We start from the raw sequence: 17,650 nt of genomic DNA on the forward strand, positions 1-17,650 counted from the left end.
CTGCTAATTATTAGTCTGTAGAAATGTAACAGATATATGTTACATAATCTGTTACATAATGTCGATTTTGTATCCTGCAACTTTACTGAATTCATTTATTAGTACTAGTAGTTTTTTGGTGGAGTCTTTAGGATTTTCTGTATATAGCATTGTGCTATCCACAAAAGTAAAAGTTTTACGTCTTTCCAGTTTGGATATCTTTTGTTTTTTTGCTTGTCTGATTGCTGTGGCTCGGCTTCCAGGTAAGTGTTGAGTGGACATGTGTGTGTTTCTGATCTTAGAAGTAAAGCTTTCACCATTGAGTATGTTAGTATACTATAGGTTTTTTCATATGTAGTTTTTAATACGTTGAGATGTGTTTCCTCTAAACCTACTTTGAGAGAATGCATGTTGTACTTTGTCGTGTGTGTTTTCTGCATCCATTGAGACGATCATATCTTTTTATCTTTCATTAATGTGATATAGTACATTGATTTGCAAATTTTGAATCTCCATGGATTAAATCCTACTTGACTGGGGCAAATGATTTTTTTTAATGCATGATTTAGTGTGGTAATATTTTGTTGAATTTTGCATCTATATTCATCAGAGAGATTGGTGTGTCAACTTTTGCCTCGTAACTGAAGGAGCAGCCTTTTGGTCTGGTTGAGTGTACCATGATCACATGTATTTTACATCACAAATGTTCCAGCTATTGATTAAACCTCCACACTGTGGCCTGAGTATACATTCATTGCCTAAACCACTTTTTGCCAAAATTTAAGTGTACATGAAGACGTGCTGGACTTTGAGATACCTAAAAGAATTCCTTTAAATTGTAAGCCATGTGTACACAATAGATGGGAGGAGTGTATGTTAGTTTCCTATCAGTCCTGTAACCAAGCTGCCACGAATTTAGTGGCAGGGCTAACATCAGCTTTAAGGCAGAATCTATTTCTTGCTTTTCCAGCTTCTGGTGGCTGCCAGCATTCCCTGGTTTGTGGCCACGTCACTCTACTCTCTCCCTGTAGTCACATAATCTTCTGTCTGCAATTTCCCTCTTACAAACACACTTGGGATTACATTTGGGGTTTACTCAGATAATCCAGCATAATCCTCCCACGTCAAGATCATTAACAATCATATCTACCAAGTTCATTTTTGCTATATAAATTAACATTCACCGATTCCATGGATCAAGATGTGGGTATATTTTGGGGGACCATTATTCAGTCACAGTGTGTTAAGGCTTGAAAATAGATCAAGTTAAAGTTCTATCACTTTATTCACAAATCAGTTTTAAAGAGGACTGAAGTTAGGATTAATTACTCCCCCCCTCCTTGTATGTTATTTTCTTATATATACAAATAGCAAAGAGCCCAGTGTACCCAGAACAGGCTTAAGTAATTATTACTTTTATACTCAGAAGTTTCCTGGTTTGCTTAAATCATATGGTCCTCCTATTTATAAACAGCCTTGAGTTCCCAGAGATCTGAAAGTTCTACCAGAATTGTTTTAAAACCAAAGTTTTTACTGTTGTTTTGGGATGTATTCCTATTTATACCTCAGTTACTAGACAGATAATGTCAGGCATCCTTTCTGAAAGACTAGAGTGGTTGCAAACTGTGACCAAAACTTGGTGAAACCAGTTCGAAGATCATGTTAGACACAAGGCTCAGGTCTGGTTGGCAGACTTCTAGGCTGCCATGCAAGCATAGGTAAGGGCAGGTATAGGTAGGAATAAAGAAAGCTGGCTCTGGTAGCCCTTCTTAGAGCTTTGTTTCTCCAATAGGAAGGACAGATGTTCTCAGGAACCTCCACAATTCACACCAAAAATTTAATTTGCTTCATATACTAGTGAGACCTATTTTCAGTTATTTTAAGCCCATAAGAGAATGATTATGGTTTTACTCAATACTATGATAAACGAATAAAGTACCTATCTTTTTATTTAAAGGACAGATAGAAAAGCTTGAATGTAATATTTATTTGGTGAATTTACATGTGAGGTCATTTACAAAAGAAAAGATACAGACAAATGCAGCTTTCAGTGCAGTTTCAAATTTTTCAGAACAAGCAATAGTCCATGAGGATTTGGAATGATAGTATTGAATGGCACATGCTTCAGTTTCCTTCGTGTCTTTTTCTACCCAACCCCAAAGGGTAGGAAGGGAGAAGAGTAGAAGAAAATACCAGTGTTAATATAAATATAGCCATGCAAATAAAAACTTTAAGTCCGAGGTTATTCAGATATGTAGAACATTTCTGTATTCAGGGATCATGATAATTGGTACATAGTTTAAGAACTAAAATGCACAGCTCTCAAACTTTCCATTATCCAGGCCATCTTCAATTATGTTAAACTGTCCCCACTAGAGGCCTCCTCAGTGTCTTCCAGACTGACTTTGGAAGGGGTCATTTCTCATAGTTTCTAAAAAAGTAGCACTTGTAGACAGAATCTTTTTGACTTCATTAGGATAAAGCACCCTCTTACAGAGGGATACAGTGCTCCTTTACTCCCAAAAATGTAAACTAATTAGAATTCATTTCCAGAGTGTAACCAAAGGCTTGCTTGCTTTTTTATTATACTCAGACTTAAATAAACCTCTCCCAACTCCGAATATCTCAAAACGAGACACTTTAAGAACACAACCTCTCTCCCACCAGAAAAATCCAGCATATAAACAAAAGGATGGTCTAGAAAAGTGACAATTGTAAAACAAAAACAAATTTTTTTTTTTTTTTTTTTTTTTCAGTAAGAAGGTGAAGTAAAGATAAAACTGTCAGTGTCCCTAGTAAAGATCTAGGCATGGGCAGTCAGGCACTAGAGAGCAAGGTTAGCTCCAAACTAAAAAGCATTCCACATTTCTTCAGCACTTCTGAAAATACTGGCTTAAAATTCTTTAAGCACACATAGCCATAGTTAAAACACTAAACTTACCGAAGTACTATGCTTCTGACTCCAAAACATATCCTTTTGGAACCTTTAGCCACATTTCTGCACTACACATTTTAAGCTAATTAAACACTCCCATGTATAACACTTCATCTTTATACACACAACCAACCTCAATTTTCTTTCAAAAGTACACTATTAAATAGTGTGCCTAATATAAAAAATAGCCACAGGCAATTAAAACCCATTTCTATTTCATCTTACCTCTTGCCTGGTTCACTCACCCATTAATTTTCAGTCTTCCAGCATATATACCAGAATATTTGGTTCTGTGTGATTTACTGTATGAAAGCCAGTTGCTATAGACTTTAGGAACAATGTACATTATCCATTGGAGTTGAATGGGGTCAAAAGGCTTAAGTTGCCACTGAATCTAACAATTCTGCAGAATCAGAGGCATTGTGCATGCTGACAGTGGTTTAAAGGGTCTCAGTTTTGCTGCCTTCAAAACAAAATCCCCATTTAAGCTTTGTTTCCTTAAATAAACTAAAAGGGATTAACTGAATCAAAGAAACTTGTTTTACAGCACTTACTATATGAATTTAAAAACCAACATGCTGTAAAATATATTATGCGCGTGCACACGCGCACACACACACACACACACACACACAAATCATCCAGAACATAACCATCGCCCCCCATCCCCCGCCTCAAAAAAAAAAAAAAAAAAGCCAAATCAACAAATCAAAGTTTTTATTTGCATGGCTAATTATCATCTGTACTCTTTGCAGCTTTCATATCCCTTTAACAGGTTCTAAGCTTTTGTTGCACAGGGAATAAAAGCTGCAACACTGCAAACTTCCTTCAACAGCCACTCCCACAACACCTAGACATGAAACCTGTAATGAATGACAACAGCACAAACAGAAATACTAAGTTCCACCATTCAACACAGTTCATGACAGTGTCTTTAGGGTTCAGTTGAAAAGGGAGTAAACTTCTAAAAAGAGGGTCATTCTCTTTCCCCCTATTTTATAATGTTGGTGGTTTTAATCCGTATTTCTTTGCAACTTCTGTCTGGGCATGAGCAGCATCACACAGTGAGTACAGATGAGCCATCTCCATCTCCGATTTGGCCAGGTTAATAGCTTTGTTGAACATGTCAATGGCTTTCTCCATGTTTCCTCTAAAAGAACAAAATTTTAAATGTTTCACATCCTATAGGAATTTTAAAGAATACAGTGAAGTTTCTGACCACTAAGGTTCAACTATGATCCTAATAAATTCTTTGCTCCTTTATAAGAAACAAAATAGTGCCTAGCACAAAGAAAGCACTCAATGTTAGCTACTATTATAAATACCATGTGCTTACATTATACCTCTGTAGTCTCTGTTTACAGATAAGAACAGTGAGACTAGAGAAATTAAATGACTTACTCAAAATTATAATCCCGTCTGGCCCCTAAATTCATTGTGTTTCTGTACTAAATCATAAGGCTCCTTTAGAAAGCAGTGACATGGGGCGGTTGAGTGTCCAGCTTCAGCTCACATCATGATCTCGCAGTTCGTGAGTTCGAGCCCCACGTAGGGCTCGCTGCTGTCAGCCTGTCAGTGCTAAACCTGCTTCAGATCCTGTCCCCCTCACCCTGCCCTTCCCCTGTTTGCATTCTCCCCCCACCCCCCAAAGATAGATTAAAAAAAAAAAAAAAAAAAAAAGCAGTGATGTAACCTCAGAGAACATTAATAGTATCCAGGGGCCTTACCTTCACATGTGTGTGAACTCACCTTTCTCCTCATCTCCTACCACCACACTCCCACCCCATGTCCCTCCCCTCCAATCACAGGTTCCCCCAAGTCCCTTGGCTGTGCTCCTACCTACACATAATGCTCAAATTTTCCTTTCTAACGCATATGCTTGACTTAAACAATTTCTTAAAGTGTGACTTTTAAATTGAAAAAGTAATGAAACAAGGCAAATCAAAGTTGTATACTTTTAAGGGAAGCTTGCTTCAAAAGGCATGACATATTAATAAGACTTAGTGGATATTGACAATAACATATCTGTAATGAGAAGAATGAAGATAAATATCTATGGCGCTGCCTTAAATTTTCTAACATACTGTAGGAGTTACCTTTGCACTTCAATAGTTCCCATGGTTTCATATGCAAAATCACATTTATTGTCAATTTCAATAGCCTTGCTGATGAGCTCCAAACCTCTATCCAGATCTTGCTTCCACTGAAGCTGAAGTAAACTGCAAATGCAACAAGGCAGTCAGATGGGACGATGGCACAGTATCATTAGGATAAGTACGTGACTCAATTTCCGACCTCAATGAATTTACAAGGAAAACCCAACTAAAACAGTACATAATCAGCATTAATTCCCCCCCCTCAATTTTATATTGGTTTTATAGTCCAAATTCCTTATTATGAAAAAAGTGTCCAAAGGTCTAGGCTCTATTACGGACTTACCTTGCATGGCCTAATTTTTTATTTTGTATAATTTAAGGTTTTTTCTTAATGATAATTCAAGTACACAAGGACTGAAAAAACTTATTTTGATACAGGTAATATCTGACAGGATGTTCAGAACTGAAATCTTTATGCTAGTACATTTATTAATTACTGTGTAAGAATGAAATGTAAGTACAATTTCAAAAATTAATAAAGCATCCACAGCATTAGGAAATTTGTCAGTTAACTCACTGACACTCTCTATCACAGTCCCCCACTTCCTTTCTTAAGGACTAGAAGAAATCCATCTTATTACTATGCAGGAAATACAGTTTCTTACAGAAACAAAGAGAACCACAAATATACATACCCTTTATGAACATATGTTGTGGCATTATCTGGTTCCAAATCAATACATTTATCATACATATCATCAGCTTTACCAAACTGTTGTTGATCTGTTAATGCCTATATGAGGAGATACTTCAGTTATATTAAGGTAACTGTCAACCTAAACAATTAAAAGTATATTGTTTACTAATTATTAAAATTTACTTAATTTATCCATTCATTACCAAATTCTGTTTTGGGGATATAAACTTATTTAAAAATGTTACATCTTAGTATTTTTTTTTTTTTTTTTTTACAAAGCATTGTTATAAATATGAAATATTAACTTTTCTTTCTTTTTGGCAAGTGGTTAGTGATATTACAATAACAGATGATCTGGTACATCGTAGAGAAAATCCCACTCTTGGTGCCAGTTCTTTTTTTTTTTTTTTTTTTTTGTTCATTTATGTATTTTTAAAACAGAGAACAGGGGAGGAGCAGAGAGAGGGAAACAGAGAATCCCAAGCAGGCTCCATACTGTCAGCACAGACCCCGACACTGGGCTTGATCTCATGGACTCTGAGATCATGACCTGAGCCGAGATCAACAGCTGGGTACTCAACTAACCGAGCCACTCGTTTGGAAGAATAAATTCAATTAGGTGTTAACTGTTACCAAAGTGATTCCTTAAAAATGACTGATAAAAGAAAAAAAAAAAAAGCAGCTACAGTCAACTATTTTAGGGCAAATCCCATGGCAGAAATGGAAAGCTTGGTTACATGGATACCAGTTCACACTGAAACTATGGAGAGCTGGCTAGCATCTAAGCTCAAGCTTGAGAGTTAAAAAAGTTACACTATGTAACCACATCTATTTGTGTATAAAGTAACATATATATTATATGTGAAGTAAAAAGCAGAGGAGGGGTCAAAGGATACTTATTTTAGTGCAAACAGACTAGTAATGTTAGGGCTGATAAGAAGATAGCCCGAGTAAGCCACAGCTGTTCTGAAGATGGCATAGAGGAGACAGGGCAATGTGCAATTAGGAAAACTCTGAAGACCTGTACCTAGTATCTGTGCTAAAAAAATCCTTTTGAATTTCATTTCCGTGATGAGGACAGGGTGGTACTGTCGTCTTCTGGTTTGTTCCTAATCAAACCTAATCAAACCCAAGTGTACCTTTCAATAAAAATGTCATACAATTATAATGTGTGTTTGTCCTATTTTAACTTATATAATACATTTTATAAAATTTTATCTTGTACATGCTTTCACAATACTGTGCGTAATCAGCAATGTTTCATCATCCTGTCTAGAAATTCTAAGGAGAGATAAGATCATTTCAAACTCAATTCATTTTATTTAAAAAAAAAGGTTTTTAAATGTTTTTATTTTTGAGAGAGAGACAATGAGCGAGTGCTAGTGGGGGAGGGGTAGAGAGACAAGGAGGGAGAGAATCCCAAGCAGGCTCCATGCTATCAGTGCAGAGCAGGATGCAGGGCTCAGACCCCATGAGATCATAAAGTGAGCTGAAACCCTAAGTCGGTCACTCAACCAACTGAGCCACCAGGTGCTCCTACTCTATTTTTTTTTTTTTTAAATGTTTACTTTTCAGAGAGAGAGAGCACAAGCAAGCAGGGAAGGAGCAAAGAGAGGGGGAGACAGAGAATCTCAAGCAGGCTCTGCTCTGTCAGCACAGAACCCAATGTGGGGCTCAAACTCATAAACCTGTGAGATCATGACCTGGGCTGACATCAAGAGTTTGACGCTTAACTGACTGAGCCACCCAGGCATTCCTCACACTCAATTTAAAGAATTTCTGGGTTGTACTTCATATCCTGAATCTCAATTCCTAACAATGCAGTGATATTAGGACTTTTAAAGAACAGAGCTAACACGAGTCCATCTTGTCATAATCCCACTCACAAAAAAAAAAAAAAAAAAAAAGTTATGGCCTGTAGCACTTACAACTTGACTAAAGGTAGCATGAAAGACAATAAAAACAAAAACAACCTTCAGAAAGGTTTGGAGGTAGGAATCTACCATAGATGGTCATTTAAAAAAAAAAAAAAAGTTTATTTTTGAGACAAAGATTGCACGAGCGAGCAGAGGAGGGACAGAGAGAGAGGGAGGGAGAGAGAATCCCAAGCAGATTCCACGCTCAGGGCATACCCTGACATGGGGCTCGATCTCACAACAGTGAGATCATGACATGAGCTGAAATCAAGAGTCAGACACACAACTGAATGAGCCACCCAGGCACCCCCACAGATGGCCATTTTTAAATGTTTCCTATTTCTGTGATGTTTGGGTCAGGGGGAAAACATTTATTTGGAATAAAAAAGAGTAAGAGAAGATATTATACAGCGTATTGAGATGTCTGGTTTATGAATATACCAAAAGCAAATTTCAACTTAAAGACTAAGAAAGAAAACAGCCATTCCAAGATCATTTAGGAAAAAGTCTAACTGTGGCTATAAGAAGCTAACCATTTTCATTTAAATGGATGACTGAAAATTGGTAAGTTCTCAGAGACTTCAGACTACAATTAAAAAGTGAAAAAAATTCAAATATACATCCCACTTTCCACACCTTCAATCCTAAAGCAAGGAAAGCTCAGGACTTGGCAAACCATAGAGAAATTAAAATAAGCTGTTACAGCCTATCTAACCATTTATTTTTTTTTTTTTTATTTTTTAATATATGAAATTTACTGTCAAATTGGTTTCCATACAACACCCAGTGCTCATCCCAAAAGGTTCCCTCCTCAATACCCATCACCCACCCTGCCCTCCCTCCCACCCCCCCATCAACCCTCAGTTTGTTCTCAGCCTATCTAACCATTTAAAAGAACAATGATCAAAGAGAAAGAAAAACCTTTCCTTGGACATTCTTCTCACCAATTGCACAGGGTAAATTTTCCTAAAGGAATTAATTTTGCGAACCCAATCCAAATGAACACTTGAGGGAAATGCTCTACTTCAGACTCCCCATGTTAGGAGTTTAGGGCCAGGGTTTTCAAACTGTATTAACATAAGAGCCACTCCTGAGGTGATTCAAGACCATTTTGGTGCCAGGAAAATCAAAACAGGAACAAAGCTATTTGTATTCATAGAAGCTGCAACCAGGGAAGCACAGTTTTCTGATTTCCATATGGAATTCAGCGTATGAATACAGTTCTTTAAAAGGACTGGTAATTGGGGGTACCTGGTTGGCTGGCTCAGTCAGTGGAGCATGTAACTCTCCATCTAGGGGTTCTGGGCACCTGGGTGGCTCAGTAGGCTAAGTGTCCGACTTCAGCTCAGGTCATTATCTCACAGTTCGTGAGTTTAAGCCGTGTCGGGCTCTGGGCTGACTGCTCTGAGCTCAGAGTCTACAGCCTGCTTTGGATTATGTGTCTCCCTTTCTCTCTCTCTCTCTCTCAAAAAATAAACATACATACATAAAATCTTAAAAGAAAAAAGAAAAAAAAAAAAAAAGGACTGCCCACTAAAAAAATATGAAAAAATCACATTTACCTGAGCATACAGTGCATAGCCTTCAGCACACCTTGGGAATTTCTTTATAACCTCTTCAAAACCTTTCATAGCTGCTTGGATTTGTGAAGAATTGTTTCCTGTATATGCCTGGCGATACTGTGGAAATAAATCAAAAGAGGCCTGTCAAATCAAGAACTCAAAAACTCATGGAATTTAACATATTACAAAAGTCACACAAAAATCACATAATTATTTCCAGAAAAGCAGGTGATTTGCTAACCTAATTTGCTGCATCTAAAAGGGTTGCAAGAAACTATCTCTGGATATATCTCCATTTGCTATGTACAACTATGACTTCATTGCCATTATACAATCTCAAGATGTTTAATAATCTAGAAGAAGGCATACTAACGTGTAAGTTACCATTGCATATAAATGAGGGCTTTTAGAAGTCCAGTATGCTCTCCATTTTGTAAATGGTGGCTTCTAAATATAATTTATTATCACCTTACTACAGGTGTTATAAAGCTTCATCTAGTAACATTTTTCATCCATAATATAAATGTGCTTGTGACCCAATTTCTTTAAGAAAAACTCTTTTAGGACTCAGACTATAAGGGCTAACTGGAAGTACCTCATTTCACTAGAAATGGACTTATTTTACCTGATTTTTAGCGTCATGTTTCTGAGTATTAACAGCTTTACAAAGGCGAGATGAGAAAGCAGTTATGTGGTATGACTGAAGAGTACTTCCTCAAAATGCTTTTGTTTTTTGTGCTAGTTTATGGTAGAAAAGTAAGAAGAACGGTGCTGTTTAGGGGAGGATGAAATCAGGGACAAACACCTATCAAGATAAACTCAAAACATCCAGAGAAATATAGGAGCAAAACCTCAATTAGCAACTATACTTCCATTTCCCTAAACCAACAGTTTTTCTCTTGTAGTCTTCCTTTGGCAGAAAAATAGGTGACGGTTTTGTAGACAATGAAACACTTATTTTTGTTAACAATGGGAAATAAAAATGATGTTTAGGAAAATACAAAAGAAAGTAGAACCCACCAATGCAAAACATTTCTGAGCTTGTGCCAGGGCTGACTCAGGTCTTAATCTAATACATTCATCAAAATCTGCCACTGCTTCCTCAACTTGATCAAGCAATATTTTCAGCTAAGGAAGAAAAAAAAAACAATTATCTATACAGTGTCTCTTACCACAATTTAGCATAATGCTAAGCATGTAGTATTCAATACAAAATTACTTTCTAGAAATCATGAACTAGAAAATCCTATCATTTAAAGGAAAGATTGTAAAAACTAGTGTCCAGTTTTTTCAAAAACACTAAATACTATTAAACCCACCATTTTTGTACTGCAGTTTTGGTCACTCTTAAGCAAGAAACCTGTTCTCCTAGAAGACTAAAACATCCCTACTTTCAAATTTCAAACATATCAGACAAGAGTAATTATCTTTCAAATTAATCTTAAGACACTACCAGTAAGGATCAAAATGTCAAGAATTTTAAGAGATTATCTTAACATCTCTTAACAGCCTTCAGATAGAAGTATTAGGTAAAATTTTCCTACACTAGAAAGAACTTCAGCTTTTCTGTTGTATGGAAATGTAGCCTATACATTCCATCCTAATGTAGTCCAAGAAGCCATCCATGTTAAACGGGTTATAAAGACCTGTTTTCCCCAGATAAGGCTGGAATTGGAAATGATTTCCTTCACTATGTATTTTTGCTAAAAAACAAATTTTTACTAAAAAACCAAATACTATAAAACTCCATTCAGAAGAGATTTTTTTTGTACAGTTTTTTGTATAGTTTAGGACGCTATTTCCTTACAGCAAGCCCACAGAAATCATCCTGTTGATTCTAGCATTAACCTAAAATATTCAATAAATGCTTTTAATGTTTTACTCACTGAAAACCTAAAAGCCAGAAATACGTGAAAAACAAACTCGAACCAGCAAGCCAGTAATTGTAACCTTCTGTTTCTTTTTTTATAAAGGACAAATATTCAAGACAGGACTACATAAACGCCCACCCAGACTGTGAAATACTTTGATACTTTGTTCACGCTATCAGAAGTGACACAAGAAAACTTTTGACAACCTTCTCAAAACTAGTATCCTATTCCTTAATACAAAGGTCAGAACTCTTGATAAGAAAAGTACCTGTCCTCGGTGGTGATAAACGTCTGCATTCTGAGGATCAATGTCAGCAGCCATGTTAAAATCCTGAGTAGACAGCAAAGGCTGCTGTTGTTGCATGTACATGCTGCCTCTTTTGATGAGAGCATTTGCGCGAAGCTACATAACCAAAATGAGAAAAGAAAAGGTTCACTGTTACTGTTTATTCCAATTTAGTTTTTCTAAAGTAACAGCTTTATTCAAGTATAACTCATACACCATAAAGCTCATCCTTTAAAAGTATACAAGTCTTTTTTTTTTTCTTTTGAGAGCGAGAGAACACCACATTTTGACATTTTGAGTGAATTTTTGTACAGGGTGTATGATAAGCATTGTTACCACTTGCCATTACAACAAAAAGTTATGGTCATGAAGGAAGAAATAGGTTTCTTCTCCAAAAAAAAAATTTTTGAGGTAAAAGTACATGTAAATTTTCTTTCGATGAAGTAAGAACACCCCCACAATTTTAACAAAAACAGAACATATTTGTGATCACTAGGAAATAAAAATAAAGATCATATTATTAGTGTATCTTCAATTTGAAAACCTCATTTTAAAAGGAACTTTTTTTTTTTTTTAATATAATTTATTGTCAAATTGGCTAACATACAGTGTGTAAAGCGTGCTCTTGGTTTTTGGGGTACATTCCCGTGGTTCATCGTTTATACACAACACCCAGTGCTCATCCCAACAAGTGTCCTCCTCAATGCCCATCACCCATTTTCCCCTCTCCCCCACCCTCCCATCCACCCTCAGTTTGTTCTCTGTATTTAAGAGTCTCTTATGGTTTGCCTCCTTCCCTCTCTGTAACTATTTTTTTCCCCTTCCCTTCCCCCATGGTCTTCTGTTAAGTTTCTCAAGATCCACATATGAGTGAAAACATAGTATCTTTTTCTGATTGACTTATTTCACTCAGCATAATACCTTCCAGTTCCATCCATGTTGCTGCAAATGGCATGATTTCATTCTTGCTCATTGCCAAGTAGTATTCCATTGTATATACAAACCACATCTTCTTTATCCATTCATCAGTTGATGGACATTTAGGCCCTTTCCATAATTTGGCTATTGTTCAAAGCACTGCTATAAACATTGGGGTACATGTGCCCCTATGAATCAGCACTCCTGTATTCCCTGGGTAAATTCCTAGTAGTGCTATTGCTGGGTCGTAGGGTAGTTCTAAAAGGAACTTTTAATAATACTTAGTTGTAATTATTTTTGTTTGTAAGAAGTTAAGATAGTTTGTTAAAAATTCAGGCCTTGAAAATAACTTTTATATTACACAAAATACATGAATGAATTATCTGGAGGTGAAAAAACAGAATTCACTTAATTCACTGAGCAAACAGGCCGAACAAATGTAACAAACTAGTAAGAAATTTTAGTTAATTGGTAGCTAAGCTTTGTCTTGTTAACACTGAGTAGAAGACTCATATAATTCAACAGGTCCCCCTAAATCTTAATTATGAAAATAATTATGTACACATAAGAATACCTGGAAGATAAAAAGCTGTTCCAACTATGCAACTACAAAAACTTTTGGTATATTTCAATATATCTCTATATCATATTTTTAGAACCTATTTTTTAATTCATGTAACAAAAATCTTTCAGATTAAATGTGTTTATTTTATTGAATGCATTTTATAATCTTGTATTCCCTATTGTATTTTTATTTACAGTATTACCTATAGCACTGCTATATCACCCTTACCCCTATCCAAATATAGTCTAATACAGTAAGCAGTGGCTATCACGGGAAGCTCAAGTTACCAGATGCCATAGAAAAAAGAAAAAAAAAATCCTTTCCTAGCTAAAGATAAACATCACTCATATTTATGTTTCAGTTTCACCATACTGACCCAATCATCATTAGGGGTAGTTCCTTCCAAAATAAAAACAGCCTTTTGGAGAACAGAAACTAAAATTTGAAAATTTGGGAAAACCTGTAAGTCTCTTTTTTTAATCAAGTTTTACACACACACACACATTTTTAAATGTACCTTCACATTAGCTTCTTTCAAACTGATGACCTTATCTAAATCTGGTTTGGCCGCATTGGCATTGCCAATAAGCAGGTAGAAGGTGGCTCGTAGTAATAATGCTTCCGCCATGTATTTGCCTTGAGCATCTATTTCTTTTGAGCATTCACTTATGATTTTATCGTAATTTTCTTCTTCCATATACTGTTTGGCCCTTAGATATCCAGAACTGAAAATAAAAATGAACATAGGAAATTATTTACTAAGAAAGGATCAAATGCTGAAACTTGCAACATCTCGTATGCTAGAGTTAATCAACTATCTACTTCCCCTTAACATTCCAGTATGGGACTGGAATAGGGTGGTGTGGTGGTGGAGGAATAACTGATTAGGATTTCTGATGCGGACTGGGATTTTTCTTGATGTCTTGGAGACTAGGAAAAAAAGGTAAACAGCAGAGTCAACAGCAGAAACCGAGGGTTACTGCGCAGGCTTCGACTTTTATATATGTTAAAGGATGAGCTAATGACTGACTGATCTGCATCATTGATAAGGATCCAGTCTTATTCACCTTCACACCTGTGGCATACTGATGTCACTCAACAGTTATTTTATGCCTAACAGAAAGAACAGAGAATTAGGAGATAATTAAGTTTAGGTCACATAAGCCAAGGGAAGAGACGTGACCTGATCTCTGCTTGGTAGAGAACACTCTGGCTATGTTGTAGAAAATGCACTGTCAAGGAGCAATACTGGAGGCAGAGAATTATCTGAAGGACTCTCACCCAGAAGTTGTGTTGTTTACAAAACAGACCTAGAATGAATAGGTGGAAATACCAAAGAAGCAAATTTAAGGGAAGATTCTTCTATTGAGTAGGACTTTAAAAAAAAATCACCGTTCCCTAAATTTTTAAAATACAGCGACATCAGTATTCTTCTAAGATGACTAGCTGACCTTTAAGGGGTCTTACAAATATAAGTCTCTGTAAGTTAAAATACATTTCTCATTTCCTTCATTATATATCCTGAGTAGAGAAAACTGGCAAGTAACTTATCAGTCAAAATCTTACAACTCTGCTAACTTATCCTATAATTACATGGTAATATTCCCTGCACTCTAACTTCACTGCAATTTTTCTAGCAAGGAATTTTCCCTAACCCGTAGAGGAAATTATTGGCATGGTCTTCAACATTTACTTCTGTACTACAATTTTCTGAAAAGACTGTGTATCAACTACAATTATACATGGTATCCTCCCTTAAAAGGTGGCCAACATTGGTTGAAAAATTAGGGACATACAAATCAAAAGCAATGTTTCCTCAAACTTTCCAATATGCCATGGACACAAAATTATGCTCTGCTACTGGAACAAATATTCCCTTTTCTTCCCAACTCATTAAAAAATGTCATGTTGGTAATAATATTATACCTTCTCTTAGAAAGGAGAGCTAACCTTAACAGCAAAACACAATACTGATAAATATAAATGGATGAGCAGACTAGGTGACTTCTATACATACATGACTTGATCCTCAGTTGTAAACACAGCATCTTGTACTTTGGTTTCAGTTTTCTACAGAAACAGACACAAGAAGCCCAAAGAATGGCTAGGCAAGCAGGAAAAACTTGGAAGAAAGTCACTCTATGGGGCACTCCTAAGCATCTCACAGTTATAAATTATAAACTTCCCTGCACTAAAACATCTGTATGTTGAGCTACATGATAATTTTCAAGTTAGTACCCCTATTCAAATACAGTCAACTGTTCGACTCACTGGGAATCCTCTTGAGAGTATCATGTGGTACTACGTAGATACTACAGTTGATAAACTTACTTTTCTTTAACTTCTGAGGCCTCTCCTTCCTTGTCTTTATCTTCATCAGACTTCTCTCCTTTAAGCATGGGCTGAGAAATTATATCATCCGTGAAAGAACTGAAGTAAGATTTGATAAACTGTGGAGATGGCATCAGAGGTTCACGATTCTGAAATTCAATCACATTTAAATATTTCAAAATGAGAAAACACCGACCAAAGAAGCAGGTACATTTGTACAATACTGAGAATGACTGCTGTAAAAACTAGGATCTCATTCTCAAATAACTGAAGAATATCAGACTGCAAACCACAGGACAAGAGACAGTGGAACTGGTAAAGCTACTCATCCCAGTTGCTCAAAGCAGGTTTTAAATGACACCTCTCCTCTCCAAACATGTAAAATATCCAGACCTCCTAGGACTACATGTTAAAGTCCAAGAAAGTGAAATCTCAAACACAGGAGGCAAATAACTGCCGAGTTAAAAATTATTTCCTGGGGCACCTGGCTGGCTCAGCTGGCAGAGCATGCAACTCTTGGGGGTGGTAAGTTTGAGCCCCATCTTGGGTATAGACATTACTTAAAAATAAATTTTTTAAAAACGTAATAAAAAATAAAAATTATCTCCTTCTGGTCTCTGTTCTAGATCAGCATCTTAATTAATCACTCAAGACCACATCTTACACAGGTGCTATAATGTTTAAGTCCATTTACCATGGGCTCTCATCTGACCTCCAGCTGTACTGCATCTGAAGATCTCCATTACAGTAAATGCCACTGAAAGTCTGAATGAAATCACATTTCTTGTTTTAATTACTTTTTGGCATGGCAACGTGATTCATCATTATAGAATTATTTCCTTTTAGTCCAATTAGGATAAAATCTTCAAGAGGGTACAGGGAATAACATAACCGTAGGGCCCTTATATTTTGGATCCTTTATCTTAAAAATCTAACCCAAAGATTTTTAAGTTGAAATACGGTATTTTAAATTGTATGCATAATAAATACCATTCCTGTTTTTTTGGTAGATTCAATGCCTTTGTATTTGAAGAAGGACAAAAAGGAATTTGGCTTTTTTCTTTATTAAGTTTATTTATTCTGAGAGAGCGAGTGAGAGAGAGAGAGAGGAGAAGACAGAGCAAGCACAAGCAGGGGAGGGCAGAGAGAGGGAGAGAGAATCCTAAGCAGGCTCAATCCCACTAACTATGAGATCATGACCTGAACTGAAAGCAGGAGTTGGAGGCTTAACCTATGGAGCCACCCCAGCACCCCAAGGGAATTTGGCTTTGTAAGTAAATTATCTAATCTAGAATAGATAAGATTGGGAAAGAAGACAAAGGAAATCTTAGGGAAAGCCCTATTTTTATGGGAGAAATTCAATGTCTTCATTTAGGATTATACAGGTTAATACTGTAAATCAATTGGTCACCCATCAAATGACAAGTATGCTTAATTTCAGTATTTCACTAACGATTGTATAGGAATATATAGTGGCAATCATTTGCCACTTTAAATAGCAGTTGCTGAAGACAGACTAAATCATTACTGTCTTTTAGTTTACTATTTCAGCTTGGAAAAGGTATCTTCCTGCCTTCCACACAGAATTACACATTTAAAATAAATACAATGCAAGTGATGGACTTAAGTAACAAAGGAATAAGATACAAGTTCCAGCTGTGCCACTAATTAGCCATGTGACCCTGCACATGTCACTTTCAGTTTTCTTATCTGTAAAATGGCAACAAATATACTTGCCTTATTTTTCTCATAGGGCTGTTGTAGAAAGAAAAACAATAACATGAAAAGTATTTTGTGATTTACAAAGGTAGCATATGAACAGTGGAGAGGCTCCTGGCTGTCTCAGTCACAAGAGCATACGACTCTTGATCTCGGGGTTGTGAGTTCAAGCTCCATAATGGGTGTAAAGATTACTTAAATAAAAACTTCAAAGAAAATATAAGTGGAAACTAATTTGGAACCTACGTAAATGTGGGTTATCACGTATTTTCTGAGCACCCTGAAGACCAACCAATATAATCACTCCACAATAACATTATAAATATACACAAGGAAATTAGGCTCCCTCAAGGTTGCGAGACTATTAAATGATATTTTACAGTGCTGTGAGGAATCCCAGTTCTAGGAAATGCTCAAGGAGAAAAACACAGTTTAAAGAGACCAAGAACAACTACAGCTATACTCCTCTCCAAGATTCACAACATATCCTAGCACATGAAAGTCCTGCAGTGAAGAAACCCATTTTAACTGTTTAACTCAGCTAATATTTAGGGGTGTAAAATTTAAAAAACACACAGCTTATTAAAATCAACTTAAGGGAAACATTATTCTTTTTTTTTTTTTTTTTTTTTTTTTTATTTTTATTTATTTTTTTTATTTTTTAATATATGAAATTTACTGTCAAATTGGTTTCCATACAACACCCAGTGCTCATCCCAAAAGGTGCCCTCCTCAATACCCATCACCCACCCTGCCCTCCCTCTCACCCTGCCCT

At 36.2% G+C, this 17,650-nt stretch overlaps 1 protein-coding gene across 1 annotated transcript in view; it reads right to left on the reverse strand.

Moving 5' to 3' along the window:
* Nucleotides 1-1,946: 1,946 nt before the first annotated feature.
* The window catches only part of TOMM70 (translocase of outer mitochondrial membrane 70), a 34,572-nt gene continuing 18,868 nt past the window's right edge, over nucleotides 1,947-17,650 (reverse strand). The window contains exons 5-12 of the mRNA XM_042955313.1: nucleotides 15,157-15,305; nucleotides 13,343-13,550; nucleotides 11,325-11,459; nucleotides 10,206-10,313; nucleotides 9,186-9,302; nucleotides 5,706-5,803; nucleotides 5,011-5,133; nucleotides 1,947-4,064 (exon numbers count right to left, since the gene is read on the reverse strand). Of these exons, the coding sequence (XP_042811247.1) occupies nucleotides 3,911-4,064; nucleotides 5,011-5,133; nucleotides 5,706-5,803; nucleotides 9,186-9,302; nucleotides 10,206-10,313; nucleotides 11,325-11,459; nucleotides 13,343-13,550; nucleotides 15,157-15,305 (1,092 nt within the window). The 3' untranslated portion in view covers nucleotides 1,947-3,910. The remainder of the gene's footprint in view (nucleotides 4,065-5,010; nucleotides 5,134-5,705; nucleotides 5,804-9,185; nucleotides 9,303-10,205; nucleotides 10,314-11,324; nucleotides 11,460-13,342; nucleotides 13,551-15,156; nucleotides 15,306-17,650) is intronic.

Source organism: Panthera leo, chromosome C2 (assembly GCF_018350215.1).
Source record: "Panthera leo isolate Ple1 chromosome C2, P.leo_Ple1_pat1.1, whole genome shotgun sequence".
Taxonomy (NCBI): domain Eukaryota; kingdom Metazoa; phylum Chordata; class Mammalia; order Carnivora; family Felidae; genus Panthera; species Panthera leo.